Below are 23476 nucleotides of genomic sequence, written 5' to 3' on the forward strand. Positions count from 1 at the left end.
GGATATATATATGGATATATATATATATATATATGGATATATATATGGATATATATATATATATATGGATATATATATATATATGGATATATATATGGATATATATATATATATGGATATATATATGGATATATATATGGATATATATATATATATATATATGGATATATATATGGATATATATATATATATCCATATATATATATATATCCATATATATATATATCCATATATATATATATATATCCATATATATATATATATATATCCATATATATATATATATCCATATATATATATATATATCCATATATATATATATATATCCATATATATATATATATCCATATATATATATATATATCCATATATATATATATATATCCATATATATATATATATATCCATATATATATATATATATCCATATATATATATATATCCATATATATATATATATCCATATATATATCCATATATATATATATATATATATCCATATATATATATATATCCATATATATAAGCCCCCCTTCCTTTTTGAATTTCCAACATCATTTTTTCCGTTTCTCTTAAATAGAACTGCGTCACACTGTGCACGTGAAACTTTTTCAAATATTTTTTGTACTGGTATATTTTTTGGTTTCTTAATCTCATTCACCCAGAGGAAGTCTCGAAATAAAGACGAAACGTTGGTGAACACATAATACGGTTTGTTCCTTTTTTATTTTCTCTCTATATATATATATATATATATGGATATATGGATATATATATGGATATATATATATATATGGATATATGGATATATATATGGATATATATATATATATATATATATATATATATGGATATATATATATATATATATATGGATATATCTATATATATATATATGGATATATCTATATATATATATATGGATATATATATATATATATGGATATATATATATATATATGGATATATATATATATATATATATGGATATATATATATATATATATATATGGATATATATATATATATATATATGGATATATATATATATATATGGATATATATATATATATATATATATATATATATATATATATATATATGGATATATATATATATATATATATGGATATATATATATATATATATATGGATATATATATATATATGGATATATATATATATATGGATATATATATATATATGGATATATATATATATATATGGATATATATATATATATATGGATATATATATATATATATATATATATATATATATATATATATATATATATATATATGGATATATATATATATATATGGATATATATATATATATATGGATATATATATATATATATATATATATATATATGGATATATATATATATATATATATGGATATATATATATATATATATATGGATATATATATATATATATATGGATATATATATATATATATATGGATATATATATATATATGGATATATATATATATATGGATATATATATATATATGGATATATATATATATATATATATATGGATATATATATATATGGATATATATATATATATGGATATATATATATATATGGATATATATATATATATAACTTTATCTGTTCATATCAATTTCATTTTAGTAGCTAATGTATTGAATCTTCTTAGTATGATTCAAAACACATTAGAGATCAAGATAATTCTTTCTTTTAATTATAAATTGATAAAACCACTCAATTGCGGACCATGTAAAAGCAGTCAAACAGGCAATTTTGTAAAAAGGGCAAAAAAGGTAAAAAAAAATGAGTCAAAAGTATACGTCACTGAAATTGCTGTAAAAATTTAACCATTGAAGTTAGAAGCTTGAAACTTTGCAACTTTACTAATTTTGGAGTGAGGAATTCAAAAAAATGGTTGCCTTGTTTCTAATAACAAAACTTTTTGCCACAGAAATACTTTTACTTTGGGAAATTTAAACTCGCCAAAAAAGCACCGATGACAATATTTAGAAATTTTTTATACAAAAAAAAGGCACAAATCATTTTTTTTAAACATTGAAAAACTTACAAATTGAAAAACAAGTAAGAAAGATATTTTAGGTCTTACTACAATTCCTTTCTTATCGATCTTCTCTCAGAATTCTTTCATAGGCTTCTGCTATGGTAGATATCTCAGGAACCCTCCAAATCCTACCATCACTTGAAACTGGCATTACCTCAAAATCCCATCTGTAGACAAATGCTTACTCTACTTGTGCAATGTCATCTGATAAAAGGCCATCGAAAATAATCTTTTCTACTTTTTGTTTGCATTAAAAATTTTACTACAGCGCTGGATGCAGATATAATATCAATGACTTGGCCAATGTAAAAGTTGGTGTCATAGTAGACAGCTACCCATTGTTCTTGATGTTCATAACTGATATCCTGAGATGGATCTTCATCACAACTGCAGGAGTTATCTGAATGTTCAGCAGATTCACTTAGGGAAGGCATTTTTTGTTGCTTTGGTGGAGGTGGAGATGAATCAATTGGATTTCTTTTCAAGTAGTCAGAGAGAGCAGCTTCCAGTTGAACTTTATTTCCACTGGTGTTGATTTTGACACCTAAAACAACCTTGAGGTATCTCAATTGGTCTTTGAGTGCTTCCAAACCACTTTCTGAAATTTTTTTTATCTGTTTATCAGACTTCACTGGACCACCATGCTTAATAACAGAGTTAATAATTCTCTCTTTCTCAGCAGCAGCTTGACGTTCTTTTGCCTTCTTTAATCTTTCATTTTGTGCAATTTTTTCTTGGACACAAAGTTTCACAAGGGCTTCTTGTTGTGCATGTTTTTGTCGCAAATGTTTTGCATGTTTTCTGGAGATGCTCAGAATGGATTGCCTCTTTGTTGATGGTATTACTTCCAACCAAGCTGTTGTCCGATTGCGCTTAAGCATATTTGAAGATGATCGATTATGTAGTGATGCATGTCGTTTTGTTTGCATGCTAAAATCTAAATCTCCAAAGGCATGCTCACCTGACAGATTTGTTAAAGGGCAGCTCTTCAAGGCATCTCTCGTCTCCTGATCTACATCTTTTCCAAAAGCACCTCCTTCTAAAAAGTCATGCAACTGGTGCTTAGTGACTATGAGGAACTGAGTATCTTGCGCAAACATTCTAAAACAAGTTCAGGGGCCGTGAGACTAATACAGAGAGACACATTGCCTTCCTCAAAGAATTCCCCATTAAATACACCTTTACAGTCAGATTTTAATAACAACTGGGGATTGTTGATCCAGCATTCTAAACTTAGAGCCATTTTCTTGATATAGTGATGGAAGTCAACATACTGAACAGTGCTGTTAACAAGTTTCCAGAAAGGTTTGGTCAAATTAATGTTCAGCAAACCAACTTCAGCAAGTAGGGAATGTAGTCTCTCATCAGAAATGTCAGCCAAAACACTCTGTAATTTCATATTGCAAGATGTTGCAAACACAGATAAAAATAATTTTATGTGCTCTTTATGGTGATATATTGCCAGGGCATTTTCAAATAGAGAATTAAACCTATTTGCCCGATAACTCGTGATTTGAGATTGGTACCCTTCTTTGCTGCAGAATGCCAGCCATTCTGTCCTGCAACCACTTTTATTGTTTATGAGTGTATGTACGGGTGAAGACAAAAAAAAAATTAATATGCGTTCTGTCACAATTTCTGTTAATGCTGACATAAAAAGTTTTTATGTAGTTATTTTACAATTTTAGGACAAAATAATTTAATATATTTGCTAATATATAGCCTTGGAACTGAGTTTTTATATTTAGTCAGTTTTTTTCTACAAAGTGTAAATGTTGACATGTTTTACGAATCCAAAACAAAGAAACAAAAACTTAGTAAATAAATAATGCTTATTTTAAGTAATTTATTTTACATAATTTTTTTTTAATTCTCTTTTTTTTTTTTCATAATTAAAAAAAACTTATATTTCTGAACAATAACAAAAACATATACTTTATCGTCATAAGTCACTAGCCAAACGTTTTGTTTATGGAATTTAATTAAAATAATTTAACAATGCTAAAGTTTATCCAACCGTAACCGAAGGAGAAAGCGATGAAAGATAATATGAAAGTTTGAAAAAAGCTATAGAAAATAAACTGGCATTATTTTTTAAATTGTAAATTTTCATTTTTTTTAATGACGTTCTAAAAATATTAATTAAAAAAATATCTTTCTATAACTTTTAAATAATAAAGAAAAAACAAACTCACTTAAGAACTTTGGTAAGTCCATAGTGAAACGAGTTGTTTATGTTTTTCCGTTCAGTCAGTCAGTAGGTTGTGCTGCTACTGGCTAGCTGACAGTTGATAATTGGTCTCTCTGGCATTAAGTTGAAAATCTCTGTAGGTACCCCAACTTTTATTAGTGTGCGCTCCTTGATTTATGGGGCCATAAACATGACACCAACAGATTATTAAAGAGGAGATATTCCTCTACAAAAAGATGCCTTTTTCAGAATTCTTACTATAAAATTTCTTTCATGTTTTTTTCACTGAAGTTTTCAAGTTGGATTTTTTTTTAGAAAAAACACTTATAACCTTTTAATAACCTCACCATGTTATTAAGTGACCTTTTTTCTTTAAAATGATACCATTTTTATATACTTAGAGACTCATAATATGAAGCGCAACAAATTTGAAAAACATCAACATTTTTTTTGTGTAAAAAATAAAGCGACATTTACCAAAATTAGAGGCATAACTTGAAAAATCCTGAAAAAAAAAAACTATTAAAGACACAAGAAAAAGAATTATATATCTATAAAGACAAAAGATTAAAGTTTATTTAAATCAAAACCATATCAAAATAACCCAAAAAACAAACGAGATATCGCAAGTTGAAGTTAAGGGAAATTTTACTTTATTTACTAGTTTTCGCACCTAAACTAGGCCAGTTTGGGATACCTACATACATGCCACCATCTTGGATTTTAGGTATGGGAACCCACCTGCGTCTAAATATTTATTTATGACTTCTCATGTAACTGAATAGGCAAACACATTTTTTTAAATAACTGAATTAAATTATAATTACAAATGCCATTTATGTTATTTTTAGCTTTATAATTTTTTCCTTCATAATAATTGATCAATCAAGCTTTAAATTTTTCCTAATACATTATAAGTAAAGAAAAACTGCTTTTTTTCTATTTTTACATCAAACATAAATTTTTGACATTTCACAGTTTTAATATCACTTTTAGTCAATTTTTAATTTCATGATTAAAATCATTTTTCCATTCTTATTTTCTAATAACCAATGAGCCACACTCTTTTTCCATAAATTACTTTCCCCAATTCTTTATTACATAAATGAAGTTGACAAAAATTTTCATTAGAATTTGGTGGCCCTTAAAAGGGCCGTTTTTGGTAACCCTCTGAGGGGATGCAACTTGTTGGGATGTCACAACCATCATCTAGGGAAATCCATGTCTTCATAGGTATAGTTAATCTTAAAAAAGGGAGATAACTTTTGTAAACCATAATGGGTTACTGATCTTGAAAAAAATCTAACAAAACGACAGTTGCAGATATAGTTAATAATTATAATTTTCACATCCTGTTTTTTTGTTTTCGATTCTTTAAAGTATTCTTTATGAACTGGTACATGGAAAGTTTACACATTCTAAAATTAAATTTTGAATCTATTTTAAAAAATTTAAAAGTATGCATATTTTAGTGTTTTCGTAAAAAAATATTTTCTTTTACCTGTAATATTTTTATTATCTGAAAGATAATTATTGATAACATATTCAAACTTCAAGATGCAAAAGATAAAAAAAATTAAACATTCAAATTACGGATTTCAAACTTTGATATTGAAGACACCCTGCGAAAAAATTTTTTTTGTTTTTGTTTTTTACACTCATTCACCCTCCTACCACAAAATGAGTGTGTGCTTAATGGACTTTAAGGGGTTGAACAAGGGACAAATGATGATTGAGGGTATGAAGTCCCCAAAAATATATTTATATAACGAATATGAAAAAAAAAAAAAAAAAAAAAATGCTACACACATATATTCTTTACTTAATAATCGGTGAAAATTTTATATTGATTAGAATAATTACCTGATTTTTAGTAGTTAAAGACAGACTGTTACGAAAATCAAAAATACTCCATCAATTTGCCGGTCAGTATATATATATATATATATATATATATATACTCGGGTTTATTTTATATTCAAAAGTAATGGAAACATTTAATAAACATAAATATTTCTATAACAGGGCCCTTAAGGATAGTGGATACAAAAACACCCAAATTGAGTTCATAGAACCAACACACCCAAACACAAATACAAATAGAAACCGTAAGAGAAAAATCCTGTGGTACAATCCCCCTTTTAATCTGAAACTTAAAACAAATCTAGGAATGAAATTCTTAAACTTAATTAAAAAGCACTTCCCTATTAATAACATACTACATAAAATTTTCAATAAAAATACAATAAAACTTAGTTATAGCTGTAATGAAAACCTTGAAAAAATAATTAAAAAACATAATAACAAAATATTAAACAAAAATAGCACACCCATTGCTACCGAAAGTTGTAACTGTAGAATTAAATCAAAATGCCCTCTTAAAGGAAATTGTCAAATTACTTCTGTAGTGTACCAAGCAACTATTTCTACTAAGGAAAATCCGAATGAAAAAAAATATTACATAGGAATGACAAATAACAATTTTAAAGAAAGATTTACCGGTCACAAGTGCTCTTTTGAAAATAATGAGTACAAAAATAGAACTTCCTTGTCTAAATATTACAATGAACTAGTAGAGCAAGGTTACTCCCCAATAGTAAATTGGAAAATTTTAAAGAAAGCGAAAACCTGTTCATCTTTAAACTCGCCTTGCTACCTATGTCTTTATGAGAAATTATTTATACTTACTTTTAGAGAAAGAGATAAATTATTAAATAAGAAGCACGAAAATTCAATTAATTGCAAACATTATAAAACCCATCTTTTAAGTAATTTAGTTTAGATATAAATTTAAATAAATTAAAAATTGTCACTGATTTCTATAATTTATTAAAATTCTATTAATATAATTTCTCCTCTCCTGATTTCATTCTTTACTTCTCCTATCTTATATACCTGTGTGTCTATGTGTATATGTATGTGTCTATGTATTTATTTTATGACCGTGTGTACTTAGATCTATATATTTCTATATTATTTGGTATACCCTCCCATGTTTATTCAATCCATTTGTATGTTTCTTTGTGTGTATGCATCTATCTGTACCCTTGCCAAATTATTTGTATTCTTATGTATTTCTATATATATAATTTATGTAAATTATACATATTTATGTGTGAGTATATATATATGTGTGTGTGCGTTGTTGTTTATTAGTATATGATTGTGTGCATATATTTGTGTATTTTTTGTATGTATGTGTATACATAAGATTATATATATATATATATATATATATATATATATATATATGCTTATTAGTATGTCGGTTGGTTCTCTGTGAGTATATACATATGTATCTTATTATTTTTAATTTGGGTACTATCTACCTGTGCGTCGCTATTTTTGAGTATTTCGTTGATTTAATTACTTCTTTTGCCTGAATATATTTATAGGTAAGTGTACTTGTATCTGTGTTATTAGTAATCTGGTATTGAATGTATTATTTTGTGATTTAATATGACTTTATATCTATACTTAAATAGCTTAAACTTCCAACTTAATAGTATAGTTACACCTTTACTTATGTGCATGTATATGTATATATATATATATATATATATATATATATATGTGTGTGTGTGTATGTGTGTATATTTGGATATATATATATGTGTGTGTATATATATATATATTTGTATTGTATTCTTTTTATATACATAAATATTAGTAGTTTTTTTATTTATAATTATTGGACCTATTTAATTTATTTAATCCCCTCTTATGGCTAAATATGTTATATTAAAAAGATAATAAATATTAATTTTATTCTGTTTTTATTATTATTATTATCATTACTATTATGTTTATTGTTATTAATAATAATTTTAATATTGTTTTATTATTTTTTTCTTTTATTCATATATTTATCTAATAAAAACGCGAAAACTTTAAACTTATATCATTTAGCATAAAGGGCCTAATTAATGGTAGACGTATGTTTGAATTGCGTTGATTTTACTCGTGGACGTATGTAAGAGGATAAATATGCTAGCCGAATACATTCACTGCCTTTTTTGACACGTTCATTTCTGACGCTTGGATTGTATCTTCTGTTTGTATTTGTAATAATGTTTCATTACTGAATTGTATAATTGTTCATAAATTGGTTGACACGCAGATTTTTTTCTTTTTTTTTTTTTCTTTTTCTATATACTGTCAAATTCTTACTTTCTCTCTTTCTCTATTTAACTAGATCTCATTGTTCTTTCCTTTTCCTTCTAGTTCTTATTTCTTTTTTCTTTTCTTCTCCATATCATATATATATATATATATATATATATATTTTCTCTCTTCTTTTTCTCTCTATTTTGTTTTCTCTATATTTTCTTTCTCTATTTCTGTCTCTATTCCTTTTTTCTCTTCTCAATCACTCTCTCCCCATTGTAATCTTTTAACTTTATTTAAATTGCCTCTCCCTTTTTACTTTTTTATTCAATTAAAGTCCTGTGTTTTAAGTTTTCTAACTCCAACTTCTAAAGAGTTCCTACCTAAAATAAAAATCCATTATTCATTGAACTTTTGAATAGTCAAGTCGCTGCCTGATGATATCTGTTGTTTGATTGAAACAAGTGGCTATTTGTAGCAGCGGGATGTGAGCATGTTTATATAACAATAAACAAGTAATATATATATATATATATATATGCACACACAGTATTAATGTATTATATACAAGGATGGAGTTAAATATTAAGGGGATTAAACAAGTTAAAATAATGTATAATGCAGAAGAGATATAGGCAGCATCCTTGGGGTTAAAATAGCTGACCATTTTCAAATTATAAAGAATTATTCTTGGATTTTAATTGCAGATATTCAAGACATCAACTAAAAAAAAACCTCGGCTATTTTTAGAACACATTTGAAAAAGTATGAATATTAAGAGCCTAAGTTAAGACTCAATGAATGACTTATTTTATTCAAAAAGACCAGTCTCTTCTTTTGGCTTAAATTATCTTTGCTTCCTAGTGATATAAACTTTGGCGACTAATGATGGACAATTTGCTCTTTTAATCTTTTCACAATATGGAGAAAGTATTGATTCGAGGACAGGACATTTCAATACCAAGGGCCTTTGCCAGAGTGACTTGAGCACCAAGAGACCAACCAGGACTTAGAGCAGTCAAATTCGGTAACATCATTCACTAAAAATAGTTGGAGGAAGAAAAAGGGTATTAGGTAATTGCTAGAGACGTAAGGGCTACTGTGAATTAAGGGCCACACCTTCTGAATATCATAAGTGGGGAGTTATGTAGCAAGCTGTTTATTCGCATCATATTTTTACGTCTGCATGTTGGTACGATTAGAGAAGGCAGGGAGTGAATTCCAAAGGCTAATAGTTTGAAGAAAGAAGCTATCAGAGTAAAAAGCCTTTCGGAATTTGGGTATCTCTGCATTTAAGTGTGAGGATGTTACTGGCTTGGTCAATTGGCGTATTTACATTGATGAGGTACCTGTTGTGCAAGTTCGTTGAGTTCATTCTATTAAAGTACTTGTAAAACAAGCACAGGGATGCAACATTATGGCGATAGGACAGAGGTTGGATCTTGGCTGACAGTGCTGGATTTATTAGATTAGAAGCTTTTGTTTGGAGCCTATTAGTGGGAAAGGCTGGTGGTTGGTGCATCAGCCCAGATGTGACAATACTCTTTGCATGTGACATTTTAGAGATATAAGATCTTAGCAAGTGTGAGAAATTTTCTAATTTGGCAAAGGGAGCTCACCTTCCTTACAACAGCCTTAAAAATGTCCTCTATGTATTAGTTTGAATTAATGTTAGTTTTAATGTTGAACTCTCAGCTAGAGTATTCTTAGTTATGACAATCGGTTGAATAGGTGATAAAAGTGAGAGAGGCAAGAGCTAATAGAAACGGGTTGCTTGTTTACTTAATTAAAAAATTACTGCTAATTAAAACAGATTTTTTTTTCTAACACAACTTAATACAAAAACTAAAATATTTTAGCATGTATTTTGTGTTATTAAAGTTTATAAAAAAAATCCTTAGGAAAACAAGTAAACTCACATTCAGTATAATAATAATATGAAAAAGAATCTATTCCAAAAAGAACCTATATTATCTATGTGGTATCTCTTTATTTCCAACTCCACATCAAAATAAAGTATTTTAAATAAAATTTTATGAGGAATCAAATGAGTATTAATTTTGCATCATTTTCTGTTTTGTTACAATAATATGCGAGTTTTGTTTACAATAGATATTAATAAATATCAAGGACTACACTTTATTTATAACTTGAAAAGTATAGAAATTGAAAAAAATGATAATTACGATTTATGGCTGAGAGTAACATGAATTCCTGAGCATTAAAAACCCCCAAGGAATCCACACATGAAATGAATAAGCATTATGACAAGATTTCTGTCAACACTATTCCACATGATGTAACAGGTGGCAATAAAGGACACATGAGAGGGGTGTGTGTAGAAGAACATTTTCATTTTACATTCAATTACAAAGAAATCTCATTAAACAATATATAAGAAACTGGTCATTGATTGCATAAACTTTCTAACCTTTTTTTTCATCCATACTCATGGATGTATTCTTTTACTAACACCATTCTTTCATTTCTCCTATTTACATGTTCATGAAAACTGAATTAAGTTTGAATATTAGAAATGGACTGTCTCATTTCTATGAGCTGTACACACTAATAATAATACAGAAAATAGGTGTAAAAATGTAGGATAAATAACACTAAGAACAGATACACACAATTTAAACAGAGTTACATCATTCAATATTATGATCATCTCTTCTTACCATGTAAGAATTTCCTAGGTTGAGAGATAAGATGTGGGGGGGGACAGAAAGGGGGCAACCAAGTAGTATTCTTTATTTGGCATTGAAGAACATAACAGATCTCTTTAAAACTAATTGGTTGTTTGTTGGTAGTTTAGTGGTTGTTGGAAGAGACAGGTTTAAATGGGACAGAATAGAACCTTGGCCGAGTTCTCCCAACCAGCTCATCAATACTAGCAAACTGTTATCTTAATAGAAAGAGACAACAAAAACGGAGTAATAATTACGTGTTGTTAACATTTAAAAAGAAAAATTTTAAATTATATTTTAACTTTAAAATCATGTTTTCTTACTGCATTTTTCCTGGAAAAAAAAAAAAAAAAAAAAAAAAGCCCAACTTGTTACACACATACATGAGGGGAGTATAAAATACTAAAAGATTTATGAAGGCTACACTGAAACCAACAGGCTATCATAAAGTGAGAAAACTATAGTAAAAATCTATTTTCATTAAACTGTCTTTTTCATGTTACTGAATAAAGTGAGTGAAAAATACCAAGATTTAAAGATTTTTTTTTCTATATAGTTACTTGCTTATAAAATTTCAAGAATACTGATAGAGATTTGCTACCTACTTTGCTAAACAAATGAACATGTAAAAATACATTTTGAAAAAAGCTAAACACCAATTAATTTGCCATTAAAAACTAATGCAATGGATAAAAGTGCATGCAAGTTACACATTTAGGAAGCTTATTTTCTCGTCTATTCAATCATATAAATATTTTTTTAAATTTGATCAGAAATATATGAGAAATTACAAGTTGAACAAGTTCATAACACCAGGCTAGTTGGGATGACTTTAATTATATATTCTGATAACCAAACAGCTCTAATTAAACTAATTATATATTAATAACAAAATAGCTCTAGCTAAACATGTAAAAACGGTTTTTATAGTCATATTTTCAATTAAAAAAAATATTCATTCTAGAATAAAAGTCAGCAAAAAAAACGTCCGTTTACAGTTGTGTTATTGCCGCTGATGCTGTAATTACTGTTACTACAGTTTTCTGAACTCAAATAGAAATGATTTTTTTCAGACAGCATCATTTTAAATTGCTAATTACTACTACAAAATAAAATATACAATTACACTTTTAATGGATAAAAACATTAAAAAAAAAAAAAACAGTGGGTGTACAATTTTTTTTTTTTTTTTTCCAAATTTTCAATATGTCATGAAGTTCTTAAAAAAAAACAAAAAACAAAAAAAAACATAACAGTGTTCGAAAGTATTTTAGAATCCCTACACTATTAAAAGTGATTTCGGTACTCCTGCAGTATTTTACCCACCGATTTCACGATCTTAGCCGAGCGTTGATCGACATGGCGAGCGGTACGATACTCTATCAGCCAATCAGGGCGCTTCAAACGAACGCGCAGCAGACGAATAATTTTCATTGGAATTACACACATAGCGTTTCATTTCAGTTATTTTATTGTTCAAAGTAAAAATACACAGCCTTTCATTTCAGCTATTTAATTTAGCGATAAAAAAAAACAAAAAACCGGGAGTTGTTGGAAACATATTTATGCGAATTTATGTGGAGACAAAAATTTGGACACAACCCTTTAATAAATCAAATCGCGGAAGGCTACCCGGTTTGGGAAGGAGCTTTTTCTTTCCACATCCTCTGAAAACCCTTTGCTCCCTACTTTGCCTCTACAGTCAGTAGAAAATCTTCCAGTCGGAACTAAAGATAAACAGTAATTGTTGTGTCCCCCCCCCCCCTACAAACATTACTGAAAAAAAAAAAAAAAAAAATATTGTTGTTACTGTTTAATAACGTTTTGTTAAAAACAAACAAAAAAAAACATTGAAGTGTTTATTACTGTTGCTTATCCCCCCCCCCCCAAAAAAAAAGCTATCGGAAAACAAAATGAACCAAAAAAAAAAAAAAAAAAAAAAATATTCAACAAAATAAATTTTTTTTTCTTTAAAAAAAACTTACGGTAAGTGTTTGTGATTTATTTTATCCAAATTTTTTGTATTAATTTTATCCATTTTGTTGTGTGTGTGTGTGTGTGTGTGTGTGTGCAATATCTTTTCCTTGTAATGTTGTTGCTATTCACATACTTTTAGCGTTCTTGCACCGTAGCTCCGAATTCTCGGCTTTCGTCGGCGTTAACGCCGAAAGCGTTCGTCAACGCTCGGCTAAGATCGTGAAATCGGTGGGTAAAATACTGCAGGAGTACCGTGATTTCTTGTACGATTCATTTCCAAATTTCATGGCAAAATCTTTCATCCAAATGCTGTACAAGCATTTACAAAACCTTACCGACAGCATTGTTATTGATGTTCATATTTTTATTACTTTATTTGCTTAAAACTCTTAAATACATAATGTACATTATTATTTATTAATTCATTTGAAAGTATATCCATTTCTGAACAAAACTGTGGTATTTTATATAGTGCTTAGGTTTAAAAAATATGACTATTTTAGCAGAACCTCCTTGAAATCTGATTATCCAAAGTGTTTTATCACCCATGTGTATTGCTGCTTTGCTCATAACAGAGACAAGACTAACAGGACTATATTTAGTTTGGTCAAACCGATCACCATTTTTAAAGATAAGGACGAGAGAGGACTTCTCCCAACAAGAAGGGAAACAGGACAGAGACAAATAGAAATTGAATAATTTTGAGAGGATAGAAGGAAGTTCAGATGCATAATGTTTGAGAACAACAGGAATAAAATCAGGACTAGAAGCATTAGATTGGTCAGGACCAGCAAGAATTCTAGCAACTATCTTTGGAATGATAATTACAGAATCAAGAGTTTGATCAGTTTTCGAAGGAAAATCTGGAAGAACTGCACGAGAATCATCAAGAGAAGAATTGCCAGCAAAAAGATGAGCAAAGAGATCAGCCTTATCCTTAGAAAATGAGATGACCTGAAAACCATTAGAAAGGCAGAATAGCAGAGTTGCCACTATTATAACACTATTATAGATTCTCCAAAAATCATGTGAGCTAACCTTTTGAGAGGTGATAAAGTTACAAATCATTTGTTCTCAGAAATTGCTCTCTTGCATCGCTAGCTCTACAATAGGATTGTCTAGAAGCCTCAGAACCATCCTGAAGATACTGACTGAAGTAATGATTATGGGAAATGGCAGAGCAACAACCATGAAAACCAGGAAGGAAAATGCAGTTTGATTTGACAATAAGGAATGAATATGTCAATTCTAACAAGAAACCAGTCAGTAACTTCTTTAGCAGCAGCATTTGGAGATATGCCAAAGACATGACCCTAGGAAACTGCAAAGCCCATCCCAATCATCCCTCTGTAGTTAAATGTCTTTCTATGAAAGGGACAATCAATTGAAAACTTAACAGAAAAATCAATTTAAACATTAATAGCAGCATTATCAAAAGAACCCAATGGAGGAGAAGAGGAAATAGAACATGTTTTAAGAACAGACGTGAGAAAAAGATCATGTAAAGATGGTTGATGAAGGTCATTATCAAGAAACCATGTAGGGAAGGTGACAATTTGGGACAAGTCATGAGAGAAAAGTTGACAGATTTCACCAGCAAGATCTGTGCAAAAAAAAAAAAAAGCCAGTCAAAATGGTGTGCATTAAAGTCACTGAAGACAGAGCTTCACAGATGAAGTTGTAATGCATTATCAATAATGGTGGATATAGCATCAACAACAGAGCAGTCAGTGTCTTCTGACAGTGAATCATATAAAAAGAACAAATAGCAAGTGGAGTCCAGCAAAACAACCTCAAACAAATAAAAGGAAATCCATGAGATTCAAGACTAGTGACACGTACAATGGGAGATCCTTGCAAAGAAAAATAACAAGACCATGCAAATGCATGGAAGAGTTTAAATGGACAAGAAGTAAATAAATTTCTACATGCAGATCATTACTATCAATAGAAGAATCTAAATTTGTCGCATAAAGAACAAGAATGTGAGGATATTTGTCCAAAACGAAGGACTGAACATCAGGAAAGTTTGATCTGAAACCTTTGATGTTATTATAAGGTGCTTTTTGTGTGGATACATAGAAGGCATGATAAAATAAAAAAGGAGATAAAGGTAGAATCGAATCAAGACAAATAAAGGCTAAAAACACCCCACTCCCAGCATTCAATCCTCTGGACCTCAAACAAGCCAACCTAAAGATAAGCCATTTAGGAGACTAATAGAGAAAAAAGGGGTTACTAGGCTGGCTGACAAAAAGTCTACCCCTAAACCAGTCATATGACTAACCAGAAACTGGTGTTTTTATTATGACATCATTACCCTCCAACTAAAGCCTTGTCCCCAACAGGTAAGATACCAGAGTTGGATTTCAGAAGATTCAGTGTCAAGAACGACAAAGAAATATTTAATACAGGAGAAGAGAGCTATAGAAAATAAAAGATTTAGTGTCAAGAACTATATAATACAAATGGAGAGAGGGGAAATTAAAAATGAAAAGTATCAAAGATAAATAGGAACAATATAATACAGTTGAGGAGAGTAAGAGAAAATAGTAATAATAAACAAAGAGACAATATGGATGGGTTTTGGTAATAAAATCAAAGAAATCAAACTTACACGATTCAAGTAGTGCAACTGAAATGAAGTTAACATCTATAAAAATGCCGTAAAGGTTTGAAAAATTGGTGAAAGCACAACATTTTTTTGCTGATGTAATAAAATTAAAACTCAAACTTGTACAATCAAAATAGTGCAGCTGTATTAAAAATTATGTCAAAACTGAGCTAGAATGAGTGAAGTTTTTAGCTTAAAAAGTTATTTTTGTCGAGTTGAGCAGTCATTAGAAATAATAAAAATTTCAAGTTTTACAAACCGGAATTATTTTTTATGGAATTTAAATACTACCATTATTTCATGGAATTTATTGATAGTTAAAATTTCATTCAAATCTAAAAATAAAAGATAATTTATAGCTTCCTTAGTGACTTCAGTGTCTTTTGCAAGTTCCAGTTTTCAACTGTAAAAAAAAAAAAAAAAAATCTCTAACAGCATCTTTTGATGAGATCAGAACCAGAAAACAAATGAATATGATCGAAAGGTAAAACAAAAATATGGAACTTTTTCCAGTTTGTAACTTACCTCTCTCAGAGTGGCCAGTGTCTTTTTGTTAATGAGCAGCTGTTGTTGCAAATCTTTGTTCTCCTTTTCAAATTCATGAATCTTTTCCACACTGTCTTTACTTTTTTCATGCAATTTCTTCAAATTTTTGTGTTCCACGTCAAGTACATTATGTTTGGAGGTCAAATCATCAAGATGAACTTCAGTTGCCTCCAACACATGCTTCAGTTTTTTGTTTTCTTTCTCCAATGTGGATTTCTCTTTACTTAACTTGCTCACTTCATTTTCTAATTCTTGCTTATCATTCTCTTTGTTCTCTAGTTTTTTACAGGAGATCTTCAGTGTCTCGATAGACACTTGAAGCTTCTCATTCTCAACCTCTAGGTCATTATTATCCTGTTCTAGCTGATGGAGGCGCCGTGTTGTCATCTCCAACGTCTTTTGCAGCTTCTGATTTTCATTATCCATATCCAGAATGTCCATTTCCATCTGTTCATATTTGACTCTCTCAATTCGTTGAGACTCAATAATTTTCTTCAGCTGCTGAATTTCACGATTCAGCTCATCTTTTTCATGTTCTAATTCTAAGACATTGTCAGTGGCACCTTTCAATGATTCAAGGGTCTTCTGCAATTTCTGATTTTCAACAGTCAAAGAAATATGCTCCTCTATCAACATCTCTTGCTTAGAGAGTGACAATTGCAAACTCTCAATTGTCTTGCTCAATTTCTTGTTTTCGATCTCCAAACGAGAATTGTTTTGTTCTGTGTTTTCATATTTATCACAAGCCAATTTAAGTGTACTCACAGCATTCTTTAGATCAGCATTTCGGCGTTCAAGACTCACGTTTGAGTTTTCAACCTCCGTCAGTCGATCTGCCGACGCTTTTAACTGATCACACAATTTCTTCATTTGTTGATTTTCAAAGTCTAATTGTGAACATTTTGAAGTAAACGCAGAAATCTTATCATAGAGTTTTTTGTTTTCAGATTCCAATTCTTTAACTCGTGTGTCATTTGTTTTTTCATTTCTGTCTCTCAATGCTGCAACCGTCTCCGCTAAATGTTCCTTCTCCCGTTGCATTTCACTCAGTTGACGGTCAGCATTCTCTTTCACTGTTTCAACCATTTGTAACAGTTTGTCCTTGTCTTCCTCAAACATTTTGGATTTTTGCTCAAGATCAATGCATGTATCGGACTGATATTTCATTTCCTCTTGTAAAGACTCAACCTTTTTTGCAAGACGTTTATTCTCTTTTTCTAATTCTGCGTTGAGTGCATTGCTTTCAATAAGGGAATTGTCTCGTAAATCATCCAACTTTTGTTGCAGTCGTTGGTTTTCAAGTTCAAGTCGCAACACTTTTGTGTTAGAAGTCTCACTCAGTTGATCAGAGAGGCTGATACCTGAAAATAAAATAAATAAATCAAATATGTACATTAATATACAGTTTTGTTTAAAATTTCGCCATTTATTCAAATTTAATGGAGATTATAGAAAGCAAAAACAATTATTTTTTATTAAAATTTTTTTCAGCAATAATATTCTTTTGTTTGTTTGCTCCTTGCTTTCAGAATATAGTCTCAACTTCTTATATATTAAAAGATTGAATAGGTTTTACAATTAAAATTCTTAAATTTCCTCATATTCAATAAATAATCTACATGTTTTTTGGTAATTTTTAACAGAGTTAACATCTGCAGAGACTAATGGATTAGAAGTCACCTTTTTTATTAAAGAAAAAAAAAGCTGAAAGAGGAGTCACATTTCTTTTGGAGTTTAAATAATGATGAATCATGAAAATTCAGTTTTGAATCAAAATTAGAAGGATTTGATTTTTTTTTTTTTTTGTTTTTTTGCAAATGGGTGGTGTGGCTGTTTTATCCCTCTGCAGAGATGTAATTGGAATATTCTACAACCCCAGCTGATAGGGCGAATACAATATAACTATAACAATCTTCTACAATCTATCATGGTGGACACAATTTAACTTAATTTTTATCTTAATTGTTTAATTGTTTGATATTGCAAGTTTGTTTTTTTTTAAATTTAATATTAAAGGTCACTTTTCTTAAGGATGAAAGGAATTTTATATCAAAAAATATATACCATATGTTAAATACTTTATAAAGTTATACCCATTAGATTAAACACAGCTCACCACTTGTCCTTGCATGCGCTTGTTCTAATTCCTGCTCAAGGGTTGTGGTTTCTTGGAGCCTGTTTTTATTCTTAAATTCCAACAAAGCATTTTCTTCAGTAAGAACTCTAACTTTTTCTTTTTCTGTGTCCAATTGCTGAAAATAAAACAAAACCAGATGCTTGCATCAAAATAAGTCCATCAACAAAAAAGTATATGCAAGTTTAATAACAGAAAGAAAGAACAAAATTACTGAAATTTAATAAAGATACTGAACAATGTCCATGAGACATTTGGAATACCACAAGGAAGAAACATATTTAAAATAGGGAGCTCCATTTCTAGTGGAGATGATCAACTCTCATCATAGTTCCATATTTTATTTGTTTAGGATAAGCGGAAACATTTGCCCTCGGAAAATGATATTTTGTATTAAAAAATTAGCTTTTTTATAAAGATCCAAATTATTAAAAAGGAAATTTGACATGAAATTTAAGTTTTATTGTTTTATTTGATTTAGAAAAAAGGAAACTGATGAGATGATTAGACAGAAAAAACTAGAGAATCTAATGTATCATAGGTGATGAAATTGAAAGTATTTTTTTTAAAGAAATACTTTAAATTACCATTAATAAAGGTTTCTAGATCATGAAGTAAAAAATATTTTTCATGAATTAATTGAAAATTCATCAGACTCCTGCTATCCTTCAACTGATCAATAAAATTGCAAGTGGGTAAAAAAATAAAACTATTTCTTTTTAATAAAAATGTGAAATTAAAAGAATTAAGATTTGAAATAGAAATACAAGAACAAATTGAACAAAATATTTTTTTTACTAATGAGTATCAAGTATTTCACTTATCAAAGCTTATCACCAGAAAGTAATGGAGATTGTTTATATCAAAGCTTTTTTTCCATTTATTCTAACTATATTACCAACACAGGTTGTGCTTATTTATCATATATATAGTAGATTGCAAATACTCACAGGCAGTTTTAGGTCTTAATTTGTATATTTATTTTATAAATGGTTTCTAATAAATTAATAATCTCTCATATACAGTTGTAAAGTTGCATTGCTGTATTTTCTTATATATATGCAATATTTTCATTGATAGTAAAACATCTAATGTCACTGAGATGCTGAGAACACTGACTTTAACCAAAAGATCAAATAACCATAAACAATGTTTTTATCATCAGGCATTTTGAAAAGAATGAGAGAAAAAAAAAAAACACTAAATCTATTACTGTATTATCTTTTAATGACAGTGGATAATGTAGTATCAGTTCTGATCAATCTTTTTTAAAAGGAAATGAAAAATCTGTCCAAGTATTACAACCTCTTTTGTAATATAGTATCCGTTATCTTGTCATGATAACATCTTCACAGGAATTACCTTCTGCATTTTTTGTGTGTGTGGAAGGGGAAGTGCAGTATCTGTTCTATTGCCATGATACAATAATCCAAGGCATTGCCTTCTTCTACAGGGAAATCCTCCCAAGTATTACCTCTTCTTTGGATGGAGACAGTTTATGTTAATTTCTCATAATACCATCTTCGGCATTACTTCCTCCTTTGGGAGTCTGTAGTATATGCTTCTTAAGCATTATATAATCCTTGCAGGATAGCAAAATTATACAAATGGAGGGAGAATATTCTTGCCAGTTTACAATAAATTCACATAAATTTAATCTCATGTTAGAAATTTCCAAAACATCCTTTTCATACTGGTGATCAAACTGCATTTGTAATTAATTCATAACAATATGAACACATTTTTAGAAAAAAAGATTTAGGCTAGTGCATGCAAAAATCTTCACTAAATGAATTCTTAAATGATATTGTACTAATATCAAAAACTTGATAATACTTTGCATTTTCATCCTTATAGTCCATATTAAATCAAACTTATAGTCCATATTAAATCAAACTTATAGTCCATATTAAATCAAACTTATAGTCCATATTAAATCAAACTTATAGTCCATATTAAATCAAACTTATAGTCCATATTAAATCAAACTTATAGTCCATATTAAATCAAACTTATAGTCCATATTAAACCAAACTTATAGTCCATATTAAACCAAACTTATAGTCCATATTAAACCAAACTTATAGTCCATATTAAACCAAACTTATAGTCCATATTAAACCAAACTTATAGTCCATATTAAACCAAACTTATAGTCCATATTAAACCAAACTTATAGTCCATATTAAACCAAACTTATAGTCCATATTAAACCAAACTTATAGTCCATATTAAACCAAACTTATAGTCCATATTAAACCAAACTTATAGTCCATATTAAACCAAACTTATAGTCCATATTAAACCAAACTTATAGCCCATATTAAACCAAACTTATAGTCCATATTAAACTAAAAAGGCAAAATTCAGTAAAGATAGTAATGAGTCAGTTTCAGTTTCTCAGCTATTTATGAATTAATGGTATTAATCTTCATAATAAAGTGATTTTTCCCACATTTCACTTACTATCATAGTTCTGTAAGCACAAATGGTATATAGAATTCTACAACAACTATAATTTAATGCATGTTTTCTGGAAAATATGTATCAATTTTATTTGCTTTCAATAATTTATACATTTTTTCCAGCTTAACACTTTCTCCATACAGAAAGTCAGAGAAATCTTCATTATTTCATTTTTTTTTTATGCTTTCTTCAACCAGCATTTCCTTTTTTGGGGAGTTGTTTGGATTAATAATTCTTTTACATTCTAGATTACTGGAAAAACATTTTAACAGTATAACAAAATGGCCTATTAAGTGTTTCTATTATTCTTACTGTTTATTTAGGTTAGTATTTTGTTTAATAATGTTTGCACCATGTGTGCCAAAGAATACCAGAGTTTGGCCGTCGGCTTAGAAGCTACTTTTGTGCAACTCATTGCTGATCTGTCTTCATTTTTCAATTTTCTAACGCTATATCAAGTAATGGCAATATTCAAGAACGAATTTGCTGGTATCATATATATATATATATATATATACACACACACACACACACACACACACACACACACACACACACACACAGTTAGGCATGTTAATATATTTGTACATGATTGACTCCTAATTGATTAAACTATAATTATTAATTTAGGTCTACAAGGTGGTAATCTGGACTATAATTTAATTTTTATGCAAATATGGAAACAAGAGGCAGAAACCCTTTGTAAAATTTCAGCTAGTTTTGATTTTTGTGAAATTTTAATAATTTTAGATATTGATTAATAAATATCCCTCAAATTTTAGTTTCTTTGGGGTATTTTAAAGAGTGTTAAGGAGTACAGTCTTCAATTTGAAAATTCGAATATATCACATTTACATAGAACTTGATCTATAGTCATGAGATACTAATTAAGATTTCCTACATTTCAGTTTCTTCTTAGAACCCTTGAAGCTTGAGCTTTAAATTTTAGACATTTCCTAGATTTAAAATATTGTAATGGATTTTAATCAAAACTGGAATAAGAATTTAGATATAAAATTTACTATCATTACATAATGATGTTAATCTTTGTAAGTAAATATAAAGTGGATCAAAAGTTCTGTTCAGGAATTCATTTTGCTCTCCTGAAATGAGCATTCTTCTAGTAGACATGCATCATCAGAGCTCAATGAGTAACATGTTAAATGTTAAAAAGTAAAATTCAAAATTAGTCTCTTTTTACTATATCTATTTTCCTCTACAGGTTAAATAATTAACATTTTCGTTTTGTTGATGTAAATGACAAATGATTTCTATTCCAAGTGTTGTTAACCTTTAACATCACTAATACAGAAGCAAAAGTGATAGACCATGAATAAAATAATTGATGGAACACTTATGGAATTGCAAATGACATCTAATTAGAGTTAAAACGGATTTTTTAAAAAAATAACTAATCATAGAACTAATGAATATTTTAGTATTTATTTTATTTTGTGCAACTTAAATATATGGAAAAAAGCCTTTGATTCATTCAGATGTATCACATTTGTAGTTGTAAATGTTTCGTTCTTCATTCCTTTGGCAAACTGTATGGTTCAAGAAAGCAATGAAGATTATTACTGACCAACAAAAAATACAAAATAAAAGCTAATTTTATATTTTGTAATACAGTTGAAACACTTAAAGTTTTCTATATAAAAAGTAAAATCGGTTTTTCTTATCAGTTAAGATCTCAAGTATCACTTGTCTCAATCCCTAAGGTTTCATTTGATAAATTTAATGTTATTTGTAAAAGAAATTATCTTTTTAACTGGTTTGAATTCATTTAATCTATACAAAACTCTCTGGATAACATTTCTAAAACAAATGAAATTATATGCAACTCAATTGTTTTGTTCTAACTCCAAGTTTTTAATAAAAATTAATGAAACTTGGCATGTTATATAGCAACACCAACATGCGCACATCTAAAATTCTAAGCTAATCTGCACAATAGTAAACAAACGGTAGCCATTTTGGTAACTTGCAGTCTGTTTCAACATGCCAATTTTATATGCAAGATGAGGCGTAAAGGTACTTTGAGTTAAGCTGAAAAATCTAAAATTGTTTAAAGGATTCCTAATAAGATATCTAGCTTAGAAATAGCTAAAGAATTAGACCGTGATCATCCTACAATTAAAAATTAGTTACTAACCCTAAATTTTGCAAAGGATGTTCTGATAAAAGGAAAATTCATAAGAAAGCACCTGTGTTGTATCACACCATGAGTAAGATCAAGAAAGCCGTAACCCTCTTGAAACTAGCAAAAAGTTTTTGAAAACACTGGCATTCCTGATGTGCCAAATCAACTCCACGCCATATTCTGAGGACAGTTGTCAATTGTGGAAAGCTGATGGTCACCCTCCATTAAAGGATATCCACAAGAAAAAGAGGATGCAGTGGGCAATAAATCACATGAAGATAAATTTTAAAATTGTTTTATTTACTGATGAATGTCGAGCGACCCTTGATGGACTATGAATGGAGGAGAGAATGATACCGTAATGAGGGTCCACATCCCCACCAGATCAGACGTCAACAAGGTGTGATGTTTTGGGCTGCAATTATTGGTAATGAGTTGGTAGGACCATTCAGAGTCGCAGATGGAGTTAAAATGATTGCTAAACCATACATGGACTTCATAAAGGAACACATTGAACCCTGACAAGAATTCATTGTTCC

At 29.0% G+C, this 23476-nt stretch overlaps 1 protein-coding gene across 15 annotated transcripts in view; it reads right to left on the bottom strand.

Moving 5' to 3' along the window:
- Positions 1 to 23476, bottom strand: part of LOC145260561 (protein Daple-like) — a 322031-nt gene that overhangs the window by 283513 nt on the left and 15042 nt on the right. For all 15 annotated transcript variants that reach the window (XR_013864328.1, XR_013864325.1, XR_013864323.1 and 12 more), the window contains exons 4-5: positions 18311 to 18446; positions 16174 to 17555 (exon numbers count right to left, since the gene is read on the bottom strand). Coding sequence is in view for 7 of the 15 variants with exons in the window: in XM_080118815.1 (XP_079974941.1) it covers positions 16174 to 17555; positions 18311 to 18446 (1518 nt within the window). In the remaining 8 variants the exon portion in view is untranslated. The remainder of the gene's footprint in view (positions 1 to 16173; positions 17556 to 18310; positions 18447 to 23476) is intronic.

This window comes from Euprymna scolopes, chromosome 36 (assembly GCF_053919585.1).
Source record: "Euprymna scolopes isolate OS-2025 chromosome 36, ASM5391958v1, whole genome shotgun sequence".
NCBI lineage: Eukaryota > Metazoa > Mollusca > Cephalopoda > Sepiida > Sepiolidae > Euprymna > Euprymna scolopes.